This window comes from Rhododendron vialii, chromosome 7a, assembly GCF_030253575.1.
Source record: "Rhododendron vialii isolate Sample 1 chromosome 7a, ASM3025357v1".
Classification (NCBI taxonomy): domain Eukaryota; kingdom Viridiplantae; phylum Streptophyta; class Magnoliopsida; order Ericales; family Ericaceae; genus Rhododendron; species Rhododendron vialii.
Genome location: NC_080563.1, coordinates 35,545,982 through 35,570,691, shown reverse-complemented (window position 1 = coordinate 35,570,691; position 24,710 = coordinate 35,545,982). Strand labels below are relative to the sequence as shown.

The window sequence follows — 24,710 nt, the reverse complement described above, 5'->3', positions numbered from 1 at the left end:
CGTTGTGAAGCAATCTTGATTGAGAGAAATTGATCTGTAAACAAATTCGACCAAAGACGAAACTAAATAACTCTCGTAGAACGGGAGATAAAACTCTCATAGAACAATAGACAAAACTCTCACAGATCAGACGACAAGTTGTTGATCTGGAGAGACGGAAGAAAAAACAAAGAAGGGGAATCGATAGTACCATGGCATTCCCCTTCCGCCGCCACACATGGGTTTGGAACCCACCGGGGGGAGGGGAACGGAGAAGAAGAGTTGTGGTGGATAGGGTTGAAAGAGAGGAAGGGAGAGATAATGTTCTTGATGAGATGATTATTATTTCCTAACTTGGAGACGTTATTTTCTTCGAGATTCTAAAAAAAAACGAGCAAAAATAAGAAACATGCAAAAAAACTTTTGGAGATTACTACATCTCCAAGTGAATAATAAAATCTTACCAAAATTAAAAAATAGAAAAATAAGAAACGCACAAAACAAACGGTAAAAATATAATTTTTTAATAATATTGTTCCTAAATAAAGGTTTCCAAAATATAAAAAAATCCTATGATGTTGTCCTCCACTGCTAGTTTTAAGTGGAGGCATATTGAAACAGCCAACTACTGTAGAAAACTTTTGGAGATTACTGCATGAATCCCAAATGCATCTATTTTTTCAAGTAAAATGTAGACTACATTTTGTCTCACGTTGGAGATTACTGCATCAAGTGATATCAAGTTTTGTTGAATATATTCTCTTTAAGTTTTTTCTTTTAAACCGTTCAATAAAAAACTGCCCAGATCAATATTTTTTGGTCATATATTTTGCTGAGGCCTCTTAAAATTACGTTCGGATCATCGAAATTTGATCGGAATCTATGAGATCCTCAAATGTTGTGTCAAATATTTTGTGAGCAAAATCTACCCCTATATATATTGGTTGGTTAATGACATAAATAGCCTTGAATAGGTAGTTGGGGGTTGGAGAAACTTTTGTATATACCGGGGATAAGAGGGGTGGTAATGTCCCATTTCGGTCCATTTTTTATTTTTTGGCCATTTTTTGAACACATTTTGATGATCGTCGCTGTTCATTTGTTCGTGAGAACATTAATCTTGCCAAAATCATGTTCATTGAATTTTACTAGTAGATACATGATCGGCACACATAAAAATTTTAAAAAATAAAAACTGGATCAAAAAACACACTGAAGTAGCACCCAATTTTTGTTTTTTCTTTAATTTTTACATGTGCCAATCATGTATCTAATGAAATCCGATGGACGTTATTTTTAGCAAAATTAATGTTATTATTGAACTCTACAAAATGAACGAAGCTGATTAGCAAATTGTCTTCAAAAAATAGCCGAAAATTTAAAACGAACCGATGGGGACACCACCAACCCTCCTTTCCCCGGTACATGCAAAAGTTTCTCTAGAGGCTGAGGGGTTACGTTTTCCGTTTGGGAATTGGATGGGCGTGAGGGATTGGATGGAGAGAGTAACGATTTTTGGTAGGGGAAAATCACGGGACAGTGGTGTGCAGTGGAAATAATGACCACTTGATGGTACCGAGTTCTGAAATTACAAGAGCTATTGTATGTCCAAGAATATTGACCAAAGCATGGTAAGGCTTTGCAAGCTTACGATTTTACCCTTTTCTTTAACAGCCAACAACTTTATTATTCTCTCTCTTCCTTTACTACCTTGTACGTCTCTCTCCTCTTTTAACAGAAAGTCTAGGTTCACCATATATGTCCACCATACGCATGTGGGATCCATTCCGAGTCTCATAAAAATACAAAAAAATATCCATAAATTTAAAAATAATTTCTTATGGGGCCTTGTAAAAAAAAGAAATTCCAACGGATATCGGTAAGTATTTTTTCTGGATTTGTAGAGTAAAATTGTTTAACTGCTCAGTTTTGCCTTCGTAAATTCAAAAAAAATACTTACTGATATCCGTTAAAGTTGATTTTTTATAAGACCTCATAAAAAATTATTTTTAAATTTATGAGTACTCTATTTTTTTAGGTCTCGGAGTGGGCACCACATGCATGAGGTGGGCATATGCGATGGAACTGTAGCATTGTCTTCCAATATGTACAGCAAAAACTCTTCAAAAATCGTGTGTATCAATTGTGGGTCTGATTTATGTGAACAGAATCGTGGGTCTTATAATTTCTATCAAAAATATGTTTGAGCCAAAGATGTGGACGAAAATTGAGCGTACAAAGAGGCATGAAGGGGACTTAAGTTACCAACCTAAACACGTATTCGAACCCACACAAACGCCAGTTTAAAGCCACGCCAAAATAAATGGTGTTCTTGGGCCTTTCTCTTTGTCACTCGTTAACGAAACTGATCGAGATTGGGGAACCACTCAATCATCCGTCTGTAATTGTAACGACCCGAATTTTTGCCCCATTTTTTTTTAATACAAATTTGAAATGTTAAAACTAATTCAATAATTAGTTAGATTTATTAATTAAATTATATTATTATGTGTATATTTGATATTACTAAAAAAAAAATCGTATTCGAAACATATTATACTTTAGAGATATACATTCATCTCTTATCCTTCGTATCTAAACGCTAATTAGAATTCTATTGAAACTATATCTCTCTCTCCTCCCGAATTCCACCACCTCTATACTTCTCCTCTATAAATGCCTCTCTCCTTTCTCACAATACAACACTCCTAGACCTCTACAAAAATAAAAAAAAAAACAAGAAAAGAGGGATCACACCCTTTCGATTTTCGTCCATATCACGTCCCTCTATTCACGGCCTGTTTCCTCCTAGTTGCTATCGTTTTTAGGCCTAAGTTTCTTCACGAAAGTTGTAGAGGGCGTCGAGAGCTTTGATTTCGACCCAAGAATTGCCCAAAACGGTCAAGAATTGATAGAGTTATCACCATTCAAAGTTAGATAAAATTCTCGGATTCTGATTTTCAGACAAATTTAGCGATCCTTCTAAACTTCCATTTTTCTACTACTTAGAGTGGTTTTCGGGCTTAGACTTCTTCATGAAAGTCGTAGAGCGTTTCAAGATCTTCGCGAGAGACACAAGAATCATCCAAAACGGCAGATGTTTGGTCAAGTTATTCCAGCCCTAAGTTGCTGCTAGAATATCAATCTTTCGCCACCAAACGAAAACCCATCGGACTCCACCGAATCGCTTTGTCCGGATTAAAGGTATTATAATCTATATCCTACCTTCTCCTAAGTATAATAAGTGTTTATGCATTGTTGTTTAACGTTTCGGACTAGGAGAAATCAACCCCGACGTCGCACGGTATCCTACCAAATTTTTAACTTACTCGAGACCAAGTCCATATTGCCAAAAGGCTAAACTCTATATCTGTGTGGACCACATGTTTATTGTATAAATAGTAAGTCAAGTTTTTTTGCAAGGGATAAGTGAAAAGGTAGGTGATAGTTCTTTCAAGATCAAGACCAAGTCTATATTGCCCAAAGACTACACTTTATGTCTGTATGGACCGCATATTTATTGTATAAAGAGCAAGTCATATTTTTTGGCAAGTGATAAGTAAAAAGTTAGGTGGTGGTTCTTTCAATATTAAGACCAAGTCCATATTGCCCAAAGGCTACATTTTATGTCTCTGTGGACCACATGTTTATTGTATAAAGAGCAAATCATATTTTTTGACAAGTGATAAGTAAAAAGTTAGGTGGTGATTCTTTCAAGACAGGTGGTGATTCTTTCAAGACCAAGTCCATATTGTCCAAAGACTACACTCTATGTCTGCGTGGACCACATGTTTATTGTATAAAGAGCAAACCATATTTTTTGGCAAGTGATAAGTAAAAAGTTAGGTGGTGGTTCTTTCAAGACCAAGACCAAGTCCATATTGCAAAAAGACTACACTCTATATCTGTATGAATATGAGTTTTAGGGTTGAATTCTTAAGGAACTTAAGAACCTAACTTGAGATCCCTTGGATTGAGTGTTTAAAACCTATTTTGATGCATGGATTCGATGTTCTTAAAATAGCTCTTTAATATATCTGAGTTTGAGCATGATTAGTGAAGTTTTTGTGTGAGTTTGAAGTGTATTGAAAGGTTTTGGAGTCAGAAATCGAGAGAGGAACACGCTGCATTTTTTTCTGAAAAATCTGCAGGATTGGAAACCTTGTGTCTGCCCTGATTTTGGAAATTTTTGTTGGGGCACTTCCTAAACTCCAAAAATCATGAGATTTTTATGGAGAGTTCCTCTATGAGTCTTTTGTCTATGGTAAAAATTTCAGGGTCAGACTCAAAGTATTCAATTCTATAAAAATTCGTGACCTTGCAGCGCGCAGTTTCGGACTGTGCTGACTACACAGACACGTGTTAGGGAAACGGCCATAAGTTTGAGCTCCGGCGATGAAATTGCGATCCGATTTCTGATTTTGAAACTAGACTCATAGACCTAAAAAAATGCATGAAGATTGTGTCGTAGTTATTCTTGTGCAAAGTCAATTTTTGCGTTAAAGTAGATGGTACTGCAGATTCTGTGACTATTTTCTTGAGGCTAGCTATTTAACTTCATATGTTTACCTTAAGACCTTATGTTCATAAAGATAGGCTTGTTTAGCATCTTTTAATTCTATTTTTATTGCCTAATTATTTTAGGAAGTTTGAGTGGTTTGTAGACCCGTGTTGGGAATGGTGGTACAGGGTAATGAGGCTGCAAGAAAAGTTGCACAAAGTGATTGTTTCCAACACGGGCAATAGCTATTTCAATGCGCTTTTGGGCTGGAACTGGAGGGGATCTCAATGGAAAGTGAGTAAAAGTTGCACAAAGTGAGTAAAAAAATAAGAGTAAAATTTCAATAATATAAAGAAATTTACTCACGTATATAATATTAAATAATTTAAAAATACATATAAAGAGTAAAAAAATAAGTGTTTCGATTTTTAATTCGTTTGAACCGGTGCGAAGATCTTATTTTTCTTATCATTTCATTCTAAATGGTCGTAATGAATTTTTGGCTCTAAGGCCTTTCAATGAGCACCCTAAGAGAGACCTGAAACTAAATAATAAGTCTTAGGGTACTTGTTGAAAGGCCTTCGAGCCAAAAATTCATTATGATCATTGAAGACAAAATGATAAAAAAAATAAGATCTTTGCATCGATTCGATCGGATTGAAAATTGGAACACTTAAATAATATTAAATAAATAAAAATGAAAAAAATATAAAAGTTATTAAGTAAATAAATAAGAAATAAGAAATTGATGTGGGTTTAATTATTGCCAGGGTATAATATTAAATAATTTAAAAATACATATAAAGATTAAAAAAATAAGTGTTTCGATTTTTAATTCGTTTGAACCGGTGCGAAGATCTTATTTTTTTTATCATTTCATCCTAAATGGTCGTACTGAATTTTTGGTTCTAAGGCCTTTCAATGAGCACTCTAAGAGAGACCTGAAACTAAATAATAAGTCTTAGGATACTTGTTGAAAGGCCTTCGAGCCAAAAATTCATTATGATCATTGAAGACAAAATGATAAAAAAAATAAGATCTTTGCATCGATTCGACCGGATTGAAAATTGAAACACTTAAATAATATTAAATAAATAAAAATGAAAAAAGATATAAAAGTTATTAAGTAAATAAATAAAAAATAAGAAATTGCCGTAGATTGAGTGGGTATTATTGCTGGGGGTAGTTTGGTCTGGGGTGGGGTCGGCCGGGGGTGTGTCAGGGGCGCGCAGAGAGAGTGTTGTCTTGGACAAAGGACAAATTTGTCCAGTCTCATCATGCTTATTACCTCATGTCATGTATTGGTAATATTATTTGCAGGTGTCATGTCTTGGTAATTTGGAAACTTGACACAATGAAAGTGTTGATTTATCTTGGTCCACACCACCTGTGGGTAATTTTCCCCTTTTGGTAGTTGTTGGAGGGGAAGTACAACAGGGACGGCGATCTCCTCTTCTCCTGCGCCAGGGATAAAGATCATAATCTCACCTTATGGTTTGCTGACAACGGAGAGCGCCTCGGCACGCACCGTGGCCATAAAGGCGCCGTCTATTGCCGCGAAGTCTCAACTCTCAAGTAAGTGTAAGTCTCACCCTTTTTCCATCTGTATGTGTTTTCATATCTGTCTATATATATAGACATGTGATTCTTTTGTGTATGTTTTTTTTTTTCTATAAATTAGCTTGAAAATAAAAAAGGTTAACCAAATGTACAGCCTATAACGGATATACCCAAAAGGAAAAAAAAGGACAAAAAAAAGTGAAAAAAGTACGATAAACCATGCACAACCGGCATAGAAAGTAAGCTAGATTAAAGTAAATAACAAAGTGCAATGTGATTTGTTATCATACTCCGTTGTAATATCAATCAGGAAGAAAGCTCGAGTATGATACAAAAGTAATACAAGAAGTAATGATGACATAAAAGCTAACTACTGTATAGCACAGCCCGCTGTGTGATTTGTGTATGTTTTCTATATGAGTGCCTTGCTTGATGCGTTTGTTTATATTCCTAGAAGAATTGTGGAGTTTTGTTTTTTAGGTTAAGGTCTCGTTCCATAAACTTTTTTAAAAAATAAGCAGTTTATTTCATATTTTCAAATTCAAAAATAATGTAAATGAAAGTAATTTTTCAATTTTTTTTGCATCGTATAAAAGATCTCAATGAGATCTTTCAAACAAGATTCATAGTGCATATTTTTAGATTTCAATAAGCCCCTCATTTTTTAACTTGAAATTACCTTCTTAAAAAATAAGAGCTTTTTTTGAGTTCTGAAACGGAATCTAAATATGTACTTATCGCTTCAACTATTCAAAATTTATTTATTTCATCCTCCAACTACTAATTGAACCTTCTTTCCCCTCTAACTATCAAATCGTTAGCCACTCCATCCAATTGCTCACTTTTGTCCGATTCATGGACGGAAAACATATCACCTAACCCCAACTGGTATAATTGAAGGTTATATATGTCTTAAACCTACCAATATATGTATACGTATGTATCTACTTCCTCTTTTAACTCTCAACTCTATTCGTCTCTCACTCTAGAAAGGTAGGGAGAGAGTAAAACCTTGAAATGGTAAAGGTCAGAGTCATTTTTTTGATCGGCAAAGGTCATAGTCATCACAGTAACTCAGCTCTCCCACAACCACAGTCATACCCATATCTTATAGTTATAGCAACAACTCCAACGAACAAACCAATCCCCAAAATTGATCTTTCCATCCCCAAAGTCTCTCGGCACAACCTAATCAAGTTCAGGGGAAGAATCTTTCTGGGTTTCCAAGCTTTTTGCGGTGATTCTGAAAAAGGATCCCACTGATTGAATCTCAAGGTCAATCTTTTGGGATTTCGATGCCTTCATAATTTCAGACATGGTGGGGATATTGTTGGCCTCTGGTTTGGAGATTTTGGAGAGGAGAATGAAATGGGTTTTTGTTGTTGTGTTGAGGGAGGATGAATTGGGTGAGGGAATTTGGGAAATTGAGCAAGAAGTGTAAGAAAGTGGAGTTTTTTCATGGGGTTTACGTGTTCGTGCCACTGGATTTGGAAGAGAGAGTGAGAGATAAACACAGTTGAGAGCAAGAGATGATGGGACTGAGCATATACAAATATTGGTAGGCTAAAGACATAAATAGCCTTCAATTATTCCAGTTGGGGTTAGGTGTTTGTTTTCCGTAAAAAGGAAGTGAGCAATTGGATGGCGTGGCTAACCGTTGGTAGTTAGAGGGGGAAGAAGGATCAATTGATAGTTAGAGGATGAAGTAAATAAAATCTGAATAGTTGAGGGGCAAGTAGATATTTAACCCTTTTTCTTTTATAACTTATTTGGTTTATGAGGAATGCGATGTGTATATGTTTGGTGTTTCTTAAACTATAAGATTGGTGAAAGATGATTTTGTGTAGAAGAATTAAAAAGCATCAAAATTGTAGCTTCTCAGAATGAGCTGTTACATCATCTCAGTCCATCACTCATATTTTTGTTGAAATTTGAGTAAAGCTTCATTTTTTATGAAACACTTCAATGGGAAAACTCAAATCTATGCACAAATTTGAGTAAAAGCTTCATTAATGGCATGATTGTAAAGTTGGGCGGGGAGAAATATAGCCTTACAAAAATTTGTGTCTCCCTTGATTTCAGTAAAACTTTGAGTGGAACTCTATTTGGTATAGGTTTAAGTCAAGGAGTGAAGTGGGTTTTGAGGGGGTATTATTCACATTTTTGAGTTTGAGTTAAAAAGAGAAAAGGGTAAGGGCTGGAGATGTTTTTAATAACCTTTTTAAGTTGTTTCTGACTCTTAATAGTAGCTTCTCCGACGCACCCAGGATTCTATTCTATGCGGAAGTTATGTATGTTATAGTCCTTTGGATGTTTTTGTTAATATATCTGAGTTACATCGGTTAGTTATATGTTTTAAAGTCTCACAGTGACATTGGTTTTATAAATTTGGTGTATCAGGGGATTCTATGATGCTCATTACTAGGAGTACCGACCAGAGTTCAAAGCTGTGGAATGTGTAAACTAGAGCTCAGCTTTTCACTTTCAATTTTGATTCTCCAACCAGAGCTGTAGATTTTGGTGTTGGTGATAAGCTTGCAGTGATCACCACTGACCCCTTTATAGAATTGCCTTCTGCTATTCACGTTAAGCGCATTTCCAGAGATCCCAGCGAACGCAAGTTCTTATTTGTATCTTTTTTTCTGTTTCTGTTTTAGTTATCTGGTTGATGTGATTCAACGACTGAGATTCTATTTTGTCTCGTTTGAGCTTAGGACTGCTGAAAGCCCTTTTAATCTTCATTTTTACGGGGTGTAATTTTAAGATTTAAGAAATGAAAATATGGGGACACTAAAAGAAATCAAAAATGCTACAGGGACCGAATTGGGGGACCGAATTCGGACCGACGGCCGCCGGCGGGCCGTCTCCGGCCACCGGACGGCCGATCCGAGCCGTCCAAAAATTCTAAAAAAAAAAACCGAGGGGCCCCACGCGGGAATCAACGTCATCCGAGGTGTGTAGGGTGCTTGATCGGAACACCCCTTTTCGTGTGTATATGTATATTTGTAGCAAAAAGAAATTAAGCTTGTGACATTACAATATCTGAAAAGGGGAGCATCTACCTCGAGTGCTATAGATGGGCCTCTTTCTATTCTTTTCTTTCTTTTTGCCTTCTGGTAAGGTTTTGTGCTACTGTTTTTGACGAGACAGGAAAAAGGGTCTCAGTTGGTCCTCTAGAAAGAAGGAGAGACCATTTTTTAGTTTTAAGAATACCTAGGATATTTGCTAGCTAATTTTGAAGGATCCTATTATATCTGGATTCTGGACTGCTTTCTCCTTGTGTTTCTCTCCTTTCCTCTATACCTTTCTCTCTATTCCCTCTTCTTGCATCGCTCTCTTTTCCTCTTTCCCTTTATCTTCTGTTTGTTGCGTTCTCCTCTCTGCATTTCTACTCCCCTGCTGCTGCTACATCTCTGCATCTGAACTTCTGCAGAGTTCCACCTTCGGATTCTTCTTTTCCTTCTTCAGATTCTTTTCTATCTTCTCAGCTTGCAACTTCTTATAGCAAGGGAAATTAACAAAATGGAGCTGACACAGGTGTTGGCCTTTGTGGGTGGTCCATGGTGGTGGTGGGGGGTGGGGGGCGGCGGTAGGAATGGAATCTTTTGGTACACCCCTTGAGGTTTGATTATGGAAGTCTTAGTTCGTTTTATGGTTCATGTTGTAAGGCTAGATTTTATTAACCAAGCTTGGGTGGCTTAGATGAGCGATGTGGGACAAGTCTAACAAGAAAAAAGTCCAGAACGTAACGAAAACCTGCAAAAGGTCCTCCTGCATCTTTCAAGCAGTATTGTTTGCACAAGCAGATTGCTTATCGAGATGAAATGGCAGGAGAATCACTGAAATGGCATTCTGAACTCCGGGTTAATTGGCAATAGTAGTTATTCAATGGGATGCTATAATATTATATTTTCAAGTGATAATGATAAATGTCCTGAAGAGACTAACAGACGCGTTCTTTATTGTCTTTTCTGATTGACTCACTGATTCTTACTCCTCATCAACTTACTATCTGTTAGTATCTACTTGGTCTTATGGTGCTTCTTATGCTTGAATGCCTCTTTGATTCCATTGGTCCAACTAGACTGTTATGTGATTTGTAGAGACTGGAGAGTGTGTGCTTACACTCAAGGGGCCCCAGGGAAGAATAAATAGAGCTGTTTGGGGACCATTGAACAAGACTATTATAAGTGCCGGTGAAGATGCTGTAATTCGTATATGGATTCTGAGGTCAGTGACAGCATTTTACATATTTATCAAGGAGGACTGCGTCTTTCATATCTGTTATTCCGTTGTATTTGCAAAAAAAAATAAATTTCTGATGGTTAAACCTTGCTTCTATGCAGGTAATTGCACCTTCTTCTTATTTTGTAGCATTGTAATGTATTTGATTCACTCCCAATTTTTTTTTGTGAATGTTCCTGAAGTTGAGGCTTTGAGTTGTTTCTTACCAACTGACAGACAGGAAAATTGCTTAAAGAGTCTGATAAGGAACATTCACAAAAAAAAATTTAATCTTTTCATACTGGGTTTCCTCCTCCATGTTGTTAGCTTTGGGACACCAGATCATTATCACTTATCAAGACCTACGTGACGGAATGACCAGTCAATGCAGTTGCTATGTCTCCACTTCTGGATCATGTACGTACCTTATCTTAAACAGGCCAATTACACTCATATAGGTGCTATAATTTCCAGTTTCGTAATATGCTTGCAATCTGATGCATGTCCTCCAAAGTTTTCCTGTTGTCTTTTGTTTTTCCTTTACTGTCCAGCGCTGTTTGTTTTGGTAAGAAAACATAATTTTATGATGAAGTGTTCATTAGGCATCCACTATTTTGAAATTGGTGTGCTGATATTACAAATGTCCAGATCATTTTCTATTGGCTAAATGATCTTCTGCAATCCCCTCGATGGTTGGGTAAATGCTCACCACTGCACTCCTCTCAAAAGTTGAGTCAATGCTTGAGCTTTCACTTGTCTGAAGGTTTTGAGCTATTCTAAAGAGCCCTTGAGACCTTGATTATGATTAAACTTCCACTTAAATTGCACTTCCGTGATTCTAAAGTTGAAGTAATTCGTGAAAGTAAAAAAGTTCCATACCAGTGCATGATCAGGTATAATCACTTTACGTCCTAGACTATGTCATCGACTCATCGCCTCATCCGTTTTAACTTCAGTTGTTCACTTTGTTCTCGTACTCTGGATTTGGTAGTTGAAGGATTTCATGGCTTGGTTTTTAACCTATTGTAACCACTGGGGTATTACGGGTTGTCAAGTTGGTGTGGACCATACAAAGAGGTCACAGGTATTTGGTAATTTCATATGGTTGGAAGTTATGGCCTTCTGAACCGGATGGTTCTAAGGCCCAATCCTTAATTTGGCACATGTTGGCTAAATACGGCCAACTTGGGATATTGGCTAGGCATGGGCTGGATTCTTAGAAGTGTCTTTTGGGTTCTAGTCAAGTTAAAATGTCTCTTTAATTTCTAGTCAAAGTCTTTACAGTCAATTAGTTGATTAAAGAGTCATTTGGTTTTTCATGTCAGTAAATGTAGTCAAACAGTCAATTACATGATCGTTGATCAAAGAGTCATTTTGGTTTTTTCATGTCATTAATGTTAAATGTTGTCAAAGAGTCAATTAGTTGATCAAATAGTCATTTAATTTTTCCATGTCATTAATGCAATCAAAGAGTTTATGTTCAATGTGTTTTTGGGAGTCTAAATTTGGTTGAAGGTTATTCATATCTTTGGTGGTGAAAAGGACTTGGATATTGTACTTTCTTAGTTTTGCATGTGCTACTTTATGTATGTGTTATAGTGCTAGCATGTTGTCCTGTTGTGACAGTAGATACTAACTCTCAAGGGTTTATTTTTCCATGTACCTTGAATTCGTTCACAAGTAGTTTTAGTAAATTAAGGTCTTGGACATTTGATACTTCCAGGTGGTCCTTGGAGGTGGTCAGGATGCAGCAGCTGTCACAACAACCGACCACCGCGCTGGGAAGTTTGAAGCCAAATTCTACGATAAGGTAAAGTTTCGAATTACGTACACGAATTATGTACATGTACGATAAGGTAAATAAATTGGTCTCTATTATGTACATGTATTCCAATGGATTCAGTTTGCGAGTTTTTTTTTGTTTGATAAGTAAATTTATTTATATATGCCGTCAAGGGGATGCCACGCATGTACAAAAGAAAGCAAAGAACAGAAGGCCAATGAGTACATAATAGAGACCAATCAAGAGTTTATACACTGCTCTAAATGCCAAAAATATCTAAAATGTCGAGAAATTGATCAAGGATTTGGTTTGCAAGTGAATAGAAGCTCTTAAAATTGTTACCTTTCTAATTGTCATACGCCCTTGTTTTTATTCAGCTTCTTCAAGAGGAAATAGGTGGCCTGAAAGGTCACTTCGGACCAATAAATGCTTTGGCATTCAACCCAGATGTAAAAGGTATTGTTTCTTTGAGTTCTGGTGCTTCTTATTTCCTAGAGATTAAACTTTTTAAACTGATGACGACAAAAGCTTATGAGTTTAACTAGTATAATTCTTGTCAGGGGAGTCGCTGTTTATCTCGTTAACATGTAGATGCATTCTGTCTAAAAACCTCCTTAGGATTTGGAAGCAGTGACGGATCCAGAAATTTTCTACAAGGGGGTCACCCCTTCAAGATCAGCCAGCCATATACCTTTGAAGGCCCATCAATTTTTATTATTAATTTGAAAGATGAGTATATAAATTTATAGCATATATTTTTCTTGCAAGTGTTAGTTACTTTTGAGCTTGTAGAAAAACTAAAAACAATGTATTATATTAAAAAAAAATAAGTATTTTTATATGAAAGTAATAGTTATAATACTCTCTCCGTCCTGATTTGTTTGTCTTCCTTTTGACTTACTTCTGTTCCAAATTGACTATCCAATTTCAAAAAATATTGGGTTAGATTATGTACATTTTCTTTTCTGCCCTTTATCCTTTTCTTTTAAATTGTACTCCTACAATTCAAGTAATAATAAAAAAAATCAACAACAGCCTGAAGAAACTGGAAACTTTCTTCTGTTTTTTCATTGTATTTCTAAAGATTAGATACATAGAGTCAAACTATACACCAGATTCTAAAGATCTTGAAAAAAAAGAATTCTGGGCTTGGTAGATGTTAAGCAAGGATTAGTTTGAGTTTAGAAGAGATATGGATTGGTGGAGAGGGTGAGTAGGAAAGGAAAGAAAACGTGGAGGAAGATTAGATTACTATGGAAAGAGAAGGATTTCTATTGGAAGTGGAGTAATTTGAATTTTAGTGGGAAACCATCTCTCGAGTAAAAAAGAGAATGATTTCTATTGGAGAGTTGAGTCTATATAGTGGGAAACCACTTCTGTGAGGGAAGGAAAATGTTTGAAATTGAGGAAAATTTTGAAATTGAACCTTATTTCTGCCCTCCAAATGCCAATTACTTTTGGAACCATTTAAACACTAAAAAATTGAAATGGTGGAGCTGGGACTTGAACTTGGATCGATATTGTGGAGAGCCAGCGCCTTACCGCTGGAACACTAGAGCAGATTTTCAAGATTTTAGGCTATTTAATATATTCTACATTTTTTTTTCAAGGGGGTCACGTGACCCTTCTGTGCCTACACTGGATCCGCCCCTGTTTGGAATTATATGACTTGTAGCTCATTAAGATGGCTTACCATAGCTAGTGTAATTTCGGTTATTGGTTCGTTTCGAAATATTGTGGATATGGATTTTCTTTGTGCATGGCTAGCCATATTTTGTTTTCTCAAATATGGTGCACACCTACACGTTTTGTTGGGAGACAAAAGTAGGGAATCCAAACAGCAAAAGCTAAATGATCAGGACTCATTTGTTTGCAGAATTCACAAGGGTATTTAGGCAGAGCTGGCATAAAATCCAACTACAAGCAATGCACAAACAGGAAACACAGACTCAGTCTCAGAAAGGTCAACTGGAGTACGGTGACCTGAGAAAAAGGATAATAACTCATTAAACATGACATCAACACAAATAAAATGACGACGTAGAGATGGTGAGTAACACTTGTACCCTTTCTGAGTGTGCGAGTACCCCAGGAAAATGCACCGAATTGACCTTGGATCAAGTTTATCCCAGTCAGGATTCAGAGTATGAACATAACAGGTGCACTCGTAGGGGTAATGAGTGAAGAGGGCGACCAGGAAAGGAAATTGTATGGGGTATTAGCAACGGTAATGCATCACCATCAAGATTGAAAACTATTGTCTATGGTGTTGCTTCATGGTGTTGCTGCAGCAACTTGCCGGCTGTTAACAGTCGAAGTTCGAGGTATATAGATCTTGGGACTAGAAGTCCTCCACAATCCCCAAGAAAGCATAATTAGAGGTTTTTTTGTTTTTTTTGTTTTTAATAATGATACGTACCTTGCGTAGCTAGTGTCGTTTTTCTCATTAGATTGACAACGTATCTAGTAGTACATTCTTCTCTCTATTGTTTCTTTTTGCTATATTGGTTTCAGACTTTTAGGTGCATAACAAAAGGCATGAAGGGGTATGTATCTGTTGACCTCTGCTTGTGACTAAAATACCAACAGCAAATGGTGACCTAAAAATTTCATAAATCTGACTTTTTCCTGTGTGTTCGTTTTTGATACAGTTTTTCAAGTGGTGGTGAAGATGGCTACATCAGGTTACATCATTTCGAAACAGACTACTTCAATATCAGGATTTTTAACTCCACAGGATTACATTTGTGTAAGCGGGAAGACTTTGTTTTATCGATTTACTTTATGATGTAATGGCATTGTAATCGACCTTAACGACTTATTTTTGTAGTTGGAAGGCTAGAATTCTTACGATTTTGAAACACAATCATTGTTTTACATCAGCGTTTGCCATTCTAGATTGAATTGCACGGCCCTTTGTATTCGTGCTTCTACTTGTGTTGTGCTAACGATCCATTATGAATTGCGATCTGCGCTTCATCTGGAAAGGGCATTTGCTCAAGGACTTACGGTGATTATTGAAATACCGGTGGGGCCATAATTACCTGTAGGCAACCTTTAGGTCTGTTGTTGGACAACGTAACAAAGAGAAGATGGTAAGGTGGCGTTCTTGTAGACTTAAAATAGGAGCTAAACTTATTTTGGAACTTATTTGGGAATAAGTTTAGATCAAGTGTTCTTCCAAACTTATTTCTCCTAAAAACTTAATTGGCCGAGACAAATACGATTACAATATTGTCCCTTTCCCATTTTGATAAGTTATCCACATTGGGAAATACATGGGGAGGCATTTTTGTCATTTCACGAGCAGTCACGGGCTTGTTTGGGAAGCGTTGACCTAAAACTTATTTTGACTTCAGGAGAATAAGTGAACTTAATTTGGGACTCTTATCTCAAAAATAAGTCCAGAAGAACGCCAGCTTTGCCCGAGCAAGAGAAGTCCATGTACTTCAAGCCCTTTGGATTCAAGGAAATTTTGTTGAGAAATTTGTTCCGGGATACTCGAAACAACTACTAAAACAGACGATCTACAAACTTTTTTTTTCGCATTTGTTACTTTTGTGTCAAACTTTTGTTGGGTTATTGATTCGTCTCGACGAGAGGAATTGGAAAAGTATTTTTTTTTTTTAACTTTTACCCAAGTATTTTAAGAAATAACTATTTTTTATCCCGAAAAGTCACATTTTTGCTAGAAAGTGGTTAAGAAAAGTGGTTAAGAAATGTTAAAAGAAAAACCGACCCACTCACAATAATACTAAAAATTTGTTGTCCAACCACACCCTTAGTGTGCTGACGCTGGCGATTAATATCGGTTTTGACTGTTAACTTTCCTTGGTACAACTGATTAATCCAAACTTGTCCTAATTAAGATAATAATCTTCCAATCTTAACTAATCCCAAAGCGAAAATATACTTGTAGAAACACACCAATGGTTGAGCTGTGTATAATTAGCAAAGTTGAATCCCAAAAACTTGTTAACTAACGTTAGTTATGTTCTTTTAATGTGCTCAGCTAGCTAGTCAGGTATCTCGTACGCGCGCGCACACACCCGACTATTTAATCTCGGGGACTAAATAGTCCCTCTGTAGCCAGAACATATACGAACACCTCCAACTCTGTCCATAACTAGTCCCCCTTCCCCTGTTATTACACAATTATATCTCTCGATCTCCAAACTTAGATATTAAAAACTTTGAAGGGCAAGCAAGTAAATAATACATTTCTTGCACCATCCACTCAATTTTATCCACCCATACAAACTACTACCAATCAAACCAAGTATAAAACAATCTCTACCTCTAGTCTTCTACCATATCCTTCTCTTATTCGGCGTCCTGATTTCAATAACTCAGACTAGTCCGGCCAACAAACGGATTCTTAGAACTTGAATTGACAAGTGACATGCAGGAAAATGGAATTTGAACATCGATGCAACAACAGAATGAGTACTTTCAATTAACCTATTTGTTTGCTTATACAATGGAAGTGAACAAGAAATGCGATGGTTCCCAGTTTTGAGTGGTAGCGTTGAAGTGATCTAGGGAAATCATCCCGGTGCCTTCATCTCATTTCTATCATCGTCGCCACCAACCTCTGCCGATGACATATTGTTGAAGGATGTAGTGGACCAACGCCTCTTACCTCCGATGGATCAAGTTGCACAACTAGTAGGCTCTGCCATGAAGCTTGCATTTGAATACATGCTTGAGCTCCAGTCCGCAATCTCTGCCATCCATGAACCAAGTATCCAAGGAGATACCGACTCAAAGGCAACCTCTGGCCGAGTCCTTCCTCACCGCAACGGTGGGGCAACTCCTAGTAAAATTCTGCGGGGAATTGTTGAGCTAGATATATTAGCAGAACAAAATAGGAGATTTCAAGTCTTTTCTTAAATGTTTGTATGCTTGAAAACTCTGTATGGCCAATGCACCAGGTATTATAAATAAGGGAAATAAAAAATAAAAAAAAGAGGCAAACTTCAAAAGTATGAATCCCAAATGCATCTATTTACTCAAGAAGTAAAATGTAGACTACATTTTCTCTCACGTTGGAGATTACTGCATGATGTGATATCAAGTTTTGTTGAATACCAACTAGGCAACCACCTGTATAACCGGAAAGCTAACTATAGAACTTCTGGAGTGTCCAACTTTACTTGAATCAAATTTCGCACATACCGTATTATGTAACCTTTTTCTGGGAAAATCAAAACGATGGTAGTTCTCGGGGTGATTCAGAGGGGTTCATCACATTTACATGTGTTATCGACAGATTTTTTTTTAGACTAAATATTTGTCTCGGCGAGAGAAATTAGAAAAGCAAAATAATATTCACGGAAGTTTAAAAAAGACCAAAAAATTTACACTAATCTAACCAAAATTCAGAAAAAGCCAAAAAAAAAAAAAAAAAGAGAGTAATCCAAGACAAATGATATATTTACTATTTACCTAATGACTCCATCGACCATGAATTAAACTCGATTAAGTTGGTTTAGTTTAATAATCAAAAAAAGTTGGTTAAGTTTACACTCGATGCACGCGCAAATGTCATCTGTCAAAGCTGTCTCATGTAGCACCACACAGTTACTTTCGGTGATGAAGCATCATTCACTTCCACTAACCATAAGCTTTGGACTAAATGAAGAATGGTTTATACATATAAATATGGCAGTACCGCAACAAGAAGATGGACCACTGGCTGATTTAGAAAGCAGATTCAAAAGTACCCTTTCCTAATCACTATGCACTCCAGACTCCAGAGTCAAGCACTAGTGCACCTCCATTTCTTACCAAACTGGACAAAGATTTCTTAAACAAAGGGAAAATGTGCACTCCAATCACGTTTCCCTTTCATTCTTCGGAATAAAGATTTCGATTTTGATGTGCTAAATCTTCATTTTTCGATTTAGGGCTCATCAATTCTCCGAAATAGTGATTTTATTGCTATGATATGCTCTACTATTTTTGAGTCTCCAAACGGAGAACGGGTAAGAGATGAGATGGAGATGCTGTAAGTGTGAGTTCACACTCTTTCCTAACCCAAGCAAGATGCACAACAGTTTAGACTTCAATTTTCTTACTTTTATGGGATTTGAAGAAAAATCCCACATTAGCTCGTAAATAAACATTTCTAGCATTTTACATATATGAAAGCATCCGACTCAAAACCAATTTGAAAGGCCACTTAGGCTCCTATACTAGTTTTGGAGGTTATGATTAACCAATGTGAGAAAAACTCAAACACTCCCTCGTACGTCCGATTCCTGACCCGCACGTGGAGAAGTTAACGACAAAACAAGGTGTACTAAAGGCACAAACAACAGGGCAATCAATCAAGAGAGTCTTGTCTAAAATCCTACAAAAATCAAGCTCTAATACCATGTTAAAACATCCAACTCAAAACCAATTAGCAATGAGTGGAGAGGCCACCCAGACTCATATACTACTAGTTTTGGTGGTTAACCAATGTGGGAAAAACTCTAACATCATATGAGAGATTGAAGTTGCATATTCCGTATCCTAATTTCACTTCATTCCAAGTAATAAATCTTGAATAACCCACAACATATTAACCAGACATAGTTGTATGAAACATAATACAAATAAGCCTCGAGGCATAGTTCTCCTACCCATACCCAACTTTCAGCCCCATAACCCAAAATAGTCCATGTTTAAGTTTAGGGACATCTAACTTTTGGACACACACTCTCAGATAATCGTATCAGAGTCCACATGATGTCACCTCTATAAAATCACACGACATTTAGATTATAAACCACAGTGATGATTCTTAATTTACTAAAATTTGTTCGTATACCATTACCAAAATCTAATCTCAAAAATACCACTCAGTTTCACATCGAAAGTTTGAAAGCAATTGCGTATGCAAATCGGGTCATTACATCCACTAATTTCATTCAACATTCATGTAGCGGAAATTCTTTCTAAGAACTTTTCAAAAGCGTGACGATGATGGAAAATACCAATCTTTTTCACTAATTAAGAAAGACCTTGTCCAAAAAAGAAGTCTTACTACATCTGATCCTCATTTCTCCTCTTTTTTTACAGTCAGTGATAAGAAAAGGGACCCAAACATTTTAAATTCCAAAGTCTATAAGCAAACATGGTGACACTAAATGTCACTATAAAATCGAACTTGGTCATCATGAAAGACTTACCATAAGGGAAAGAAACAAAACATGGGGCTTTTACAAAAACTACTCTGCCCTGTTTCCATTGTCCTTTCCGTTGTACTTTTTTCCTCACTGGATACTGCCTCTGCTTCTGTTGAAGAGGCTAATGCTCTCCTCAAATGGAAAGAAACCCTTCAGAGTGCCAATAGTTCAGTGCTAGCAACATGGACTCTTGGTGCAAAAAATGGCTCCAGTTCAAGTGGTAGTAGCCCATGTAACTGGTTTGGGGTTTCTTGCATTAATGCTGAAGGAAGAGTCACCCGGCTGAACCTCACGAATTCAAGCATGAAGGGTACTCTTGAGACCTTTCCATTCTCATTGTTCCAGAAGCTTGCTTATGTTGATCTAAGTATGAATGAACTCTCTGGTCCCATCCCACCTCAAATCAGCTCACTCCCGATTGTATACCTTGATTTGTCAGTTAATGAGTTTTCTGGAAATATTCCACCTGAAATCGGTCACTTAACAAATCTTGAAACACTCCATTTGGCAGACAATCAATTGACCGGCTCAATTCCTCCAGAGATAGGCCAGTTGAAGTCTCTTTCTGAGCTTTCTTTGTCCACCAATTATCTTAGTGGTCCTATTCCTCCTCCTTTGCGCAATTTGAGCAACTTGGTTTCTCTATTCCTATTTCATAATCAACTTTCCGGTTCCATTCCTGCAGAAATAGGAAATCTCACAAATCTTGAGTTGGTTCAAATGGATAGCAATAGACTAACTGGTCCCATTCCTTCCTCTTTTGGAAACTTGAATCGGCTGACTTCGTTGAGCCTATTCAACAACACACTTTCTGGTTCCATTCCAAATGAACTAGGAAACTTGAAGTCTCTTGTGAACTTGGAATTGAATGATAACCAACTTAACGGTTCCATTCCAGCTTCAATAGGAGACTTGTCCGAATTATCGTACTTATTCTTGCGCGTAAATAACCTTTCTGGTCCTATTCCACAAGAATTTCGCAATTTGAAAAACTTGATCGTGTTGGAAATGGACGGAAATCAATTTTGCGGGAATCTCCCAGATATTTGCCAAGGTAGGAAGCTTCAGAATTTCACAGTCGACGCCAATCAGCTAACGGGCCATATTCCTAGAAGCTTGAGAGATTGCTCTAGCCTAGTCAGAGTCCGCCTTGAAGGAAACCAACTGACTGGAAACATATCAGAAGATTTTGGGGTCTACCCACATCTCGACTACTTGGATCTAAGTCGCAACGAATTCTATGGCAAAATCTCTGGAAACTGGAGGAAGTGCCCGAAATTGCAATCCCTGCGAATGGCAGGGAACAATATCACAGGCAGCATACCACCAGAGTTGGGAGATTCAGCTCAACTACACAGGCTTGATCTTTCGTCGAATCATTTGACCGGAGAGATTCCAAAGGAATTAGGGAAGGTGAGTTCTCTATGGGAACTGTATCTCAATGACAACCAGCTTTCCGGTGGTATACCAAGAGAAATCGGATCACTAGCTGAACTAGAAAAGCTTGACCTGTCCATAAACAGGTTAAGTGGGTCAATAGCAGCGGGAAATCTAGATAATTGCATCAAACTGAATTACTTGAACTTGAGCAACAACAATTTTAGCCAAGAAGTCCCACGTCAATTGGGAAAGATATCTCCCCTATCTCACGTGGATCTCAGTCGAAATTCACTTATGGGGGAGATACCGTCGGAGATGGCAAGTTTGATGAGTTTGGAGTGGCTAGACCTCTCCCACAATCATTTATCTGGTTTAATTCCCAGAGTTTTCCAAGACATGAATTGGTTGGTGCACATTGACGTATCCTTCAATGAGTTGGAGGGTCCCATTCCCATGAGCGAAGCCTTCATGAATGCTTCTATAGACGGCCTCCAAGGGAACAAAGGCTTGTGTGGAAATGTCACAGGATTGCAGCCATGTATATGTGGAAATGTCGCAGGATTGCAGCCATGCAAATACCAAAAGGACCACCGGACTCTTGTTCTTGTAATTGTGCTCCCTCTTGGTGGAGCGCTTTTACTTGTAAGTGCATTCGCCAGATTTCTAATCATCTCCAACCGAAGAAAAAGAAAGTCACACATAGAAGATGGCGCCAAATATAAAGATCTCTTCTCTATATCAATCTACGATGGAAGAGCAGTGTACAATGATATCCTAGAAGCCACAAACGATTTTGATGCCACATATTGCATTGGAAAAGGAGGATATGGAGCTGTATACAAAGCAACACTTCCATCAGCCAATAACCAAGCAACACTTCCATCAGCCAATACAGTGGCTGTGAAGAAACTTCATAACTTGTCTGAGAAGGACGATCGTCGAGGTTTCTTGAACGAGGTAAGGGCACTAACTGAAATCAAGCATCGCAACATAGTAAAGTTTTTTGGGTTCTGTTCGCATGCCCGTAACTCATTTCTGGTTTATGAGTACCTCGAAAGGGGAAGCTTGGCTTCGATTTTCAACAGAGACGAAGAAGCAAAACAATTGGATTGGCCAAAAAGGTTGAATATTATCAAGGGTGTCGCACATGCTTTGTCATACATGCACCATGATTGCAAACCACCAATCGTTCACCGCGACATATCAAGCAACAACATTTTGATTGATGACGAGTATGAGGCCCGAGTTTCAGACTTTGGCATGGCTAAACTTCTAAAGTTGGATTCCTCAAATTGGAGTGCACTTGCAGGAACCTGCGGATATGTTGCACCAGGTAACGATTGCTTTATATATGATACTTCCTGTTGCACAGACACACCAGGGTCCTCCTTAAAGAGCATTCATCTTTTATGTTAATCCATGGACCATATATTGCTTGACCAAGGTAGAATTTCTCAGTTTCTTTGAAGGAGGTGCTACGAACTCTGATTGATCTCTCACTCCCTTTTGCAGAGCTTGCTTACACAATGAAGGTAACTGAAAAGTGTGACGTGTATAGCTTTGGAGTGTTAGCACTAGAAGTGATCAAGGGGAAGCATCCGGGAGATTTGATTTCCTCCCTATCAACACTGGCCATTGAAAATGTACAGCTGAGAGATGTATTGGACCAACGCCTTTTACCTCCGTCTCCTGAAGTTGAGGAGGTAGTGATGTGCATTATAAAGTTGGCAAAAGCATGCTTGGATACCAATCCACAATCTAGACCCGCCATGCACATCATTTCCCAACTGTTGTCCACCCAAAAACTCCCTTAGAGCCGCAAAGATTCATCAGAGACGAGAAAAAGCCACTTTTCCACTGAGTATATATGAAATACGATACCAAATAAACCTAATGCTCTATTTAACATAGTGCATTGAACTAGTGATCCTTCAAAATTTCTTCTACTTTTTACTTTGCTTTGTATTATCAGCCGATACTATTGGATTGTACTTCTAGTATTGTAAGTCTTGAAATAGCAATGTTGCATGTATTCAACAAACCTTTGAACGGTTTCACTCTTACTTATGACAAAGGAGACAGGAAGACAATTTGATGTGGAGTTATACTAGAGGGCAAATGAAAGCAATAGTCCGAGTAGTTTTCCCATTTTTTAAATACCTTTTACATTACAAAAACCTCAATTATATAGCCCTCGAAAAAACGTACTACGAGGGATTATTCAGTCCCCTTGGGGCACCACATGGCGGTGTCCCAAGCCTCTCTCCACCACACATTGTTGTGGGGTCCCCACACTAAGTCTCGGGTGTCGGGTCACACGGAAATGTGTGATTGAGGAGAGGCTTGGGGTGGCAGTGCCACAGGGACATCGAATAATTTTTCACGTACCCACCCAGATGCCAATGACTCATCATAGCTGAATAAAACCTAAAGCCTAAAGCGGCTGGAAATCAGACACCTGGTTTGCACCCAATTGACCACACTTCACAAAGCCAATATTCGCTTCCTTACATCCGCAATCATATGTAAACTACAGTACAATGCATAAGGACACTTCACTCAAGTGGCTTCAAACTGATTTCTAATACAGATCACTAAAAAGACTCGAGACTTAATGGCAGAATTCTTCTAAAATGGGTGCGCTCCCCTAGTTGGGAGCTCGGATCGGCGCTCCCAACATGGGGCTTGAAGGGAGCTCGTTCCCCTCGAGACGAAATCTCTCTCCTAACTAAGATGGAAGCTTATCGGGCTTTAAGGCAGTTATTCTCTTACTTTTAATGGAGTTATGCCATTATGGAAATAAGAATATGAAAATCATATCAGTCAAGAAATATTGCGAACGGAAAATATGTAACTTCCAATCATTACACTGATCGGGAAAATTCTCAATCCGTATCACTTTTCCTTTAATGGTTAAGTATTTAATTGATATTTTATACACATATTTATGATATATAATCTATATATGCTCTTTAGGCTCTCCCACCTTAGGAGATTCTAGGTCCCTCCGCTCCCCGCACCCCCTCCCCAGTATGTGTTCATCTAAAGCATATTGATTTAAAATCCTGGCAATGATTGCAATTCATTGATAAACCCATTTCAGATTTGATAAAAACCACCATATAGTCAGTCATATATTTAACTCAGAAATAGAAATCTGCAAACCTAAATTGAAAATTAAAATACCTTGCGATTTTGGATGCCGAGTCCATCTCTGACGCCTCAAAGGGTAAACCGTGAATTATTAGTTGGTTTCCAACCGTCCCGACTCCAAAAATAAAAAACAGCGTCGATTTAGATACGAAAAAGGGCGATGAAAAGATCATCACTTCTTTTCTTCTTTTGTCCTTATTCTTCATCACTATCCCATCGAGGGGAGTGTTAAGAGAGAGATAGAGAGGGAGGGGTGATGCTGTTGGTTGTATAGAGCCGTTCCGCTGAAAACTTTTTCTTTTAGTTTGGTTTTTATTAAAAAAAATTGCATTTGTTCATTTTGTTCCAATTTTTTTTAACTTTTTGATTTGTCTCGAGACAAATCGAAAAAGTAAATATTTTACTGTTATCCAAATATTTTGAGAAATAACAACTTTTAAGTAAAAAATAAGTCAACTTTTTTACTTAAAAGTTGTTATTTTTTAATATATTTGGGTAAATGTAAAAAAAATTTACTTTTCCGAGAATTAAAAAGTCAAAAAAATTTGACGCAAAATTAACAAATAAAAAAAAATTCAAATAAAAACAAAAATTAAAAAAAGTCCTAAAAGCACTTTTAGTGCTTAGTGGAATGGGGTCTGAAGAAGTGGCTGGCCGCTGTTGGGCAAGGTTCAGCACAAATCTAGATCACATATTAATGCATTATGAGGACTCTACACACTTGGGTCTACACCTTAAAATATTACACACTTGCCCAACATCAATGTGTGGTTTAAATTTGTGTTCAACCTTACTCTTGGTGTTTAAATTTGTGTTCAACCTTACTATTGGTGCATTGAATATCTTCTTATAAGTGGAGTGGTACGTTAATACCATGGCAAGGTCTGCATAGTAATGTTGTGAACAACCATTTTACAATCACAAATATTAGCGTTGTGTCCGTTCGATGCACAAG

At 37.4% G+C, this 24,710-nt stretch overlaps 2 protein-coding genes and 2 long non-coding RNA genes across 6 annotated transcripts; 2 read left to right on the top strand and 2 right to left on the bottom strand.

Moving 5' to 3' along the window:
* Positions 1-9,082: 9,082 nt before the first annotated feature.
* On the bottom strand, positions 9,083-10,534 carry LOC131332157 (uncharacterized). 2 transcript variants are annotated; one of them, XR_009201609.1, is made up of 3 exons: positions 10,496-10,534; positions 9,768-10,265; positions 9,083-9,728 (listed from the first exon to the last, which is right to left on the bottom strand). It is a non-coding gene; the product is annotated as an uncharacterized LOC131332157 (long non-coding RNA). The 2 variants fall into 2 exon arrangements; XR_009201608.1 differs by having other exon boundaries at positions 10,492-10,533.
* A 30-nt stretch (positions 10,535-10,564) lies between these two features.
* On the top strand, positions 10,565-14,033 carry LOC131332147 (eukaryotic translation initiation factor 3 subunit I-like). The gene is made up of 3 exons (XM_058366227.1): positions 10,565-10,681; positions 11,988-12,074; positions 12,425-14,033. The coding sequence occupies exons 1-3, from the start codon at positions 10,661-10,663 to the stop codon at positions 12,590-12,592; spliced, it is 276 nt and encodes a 91-aa protein (XP_058222210.1). The 5' UTR covers positions 10,565-10,660; the 3' UTR covers positions 12,593-14,033.
* Positions 14,034-16,252: 2,219 nt separating this feature from the next.
* On the bottom strand, positions 16,253-24,041 carry LOC131332154 (uncharacterized). The gene is made up of 2 exons (XR_009201604.1): positions 23,789-24,041; positions 16,253-16,874 (listed from the first exon to the last, which is right to left on the bottom strand). It is a non-coding gene; the product is annotated as an uncharacterized LOC131332154 (long non-coding RNA).
* LOC131332141 (MDIS1-interacting receptor like kinase 2-like) lies at positions 17,549-22,707 on the top strand. Of its 2 annotated transcripts, XM_058366222.1 has the most exons (3): positions 17,549-21,154; positions 21,188-21,935; positions 22,115-22,707. In XM_058366222.1, the coding sequence occupies exons 1-3, from the start codon at positions 19,247-19,249 to the stop codon at positions 22,414-22,416; spliced, it is 2,958 nt and encodes a 985-aa protein (XP_058222205.1). In that variant the 5' UTR covers positions 17,549-19,246; the 3' UTR covers positions 22,417-22,707. The 2 variants fall into 2 exon arrangements, with proteins under 2 accessions (XP_058222205.1, XP_058222204.1); XM_058366221.1 differs by having other exon boundaries at positions 17,550-21,935.
* Positions 24,042-24,710: the final 669 nt, after the last annotated feature.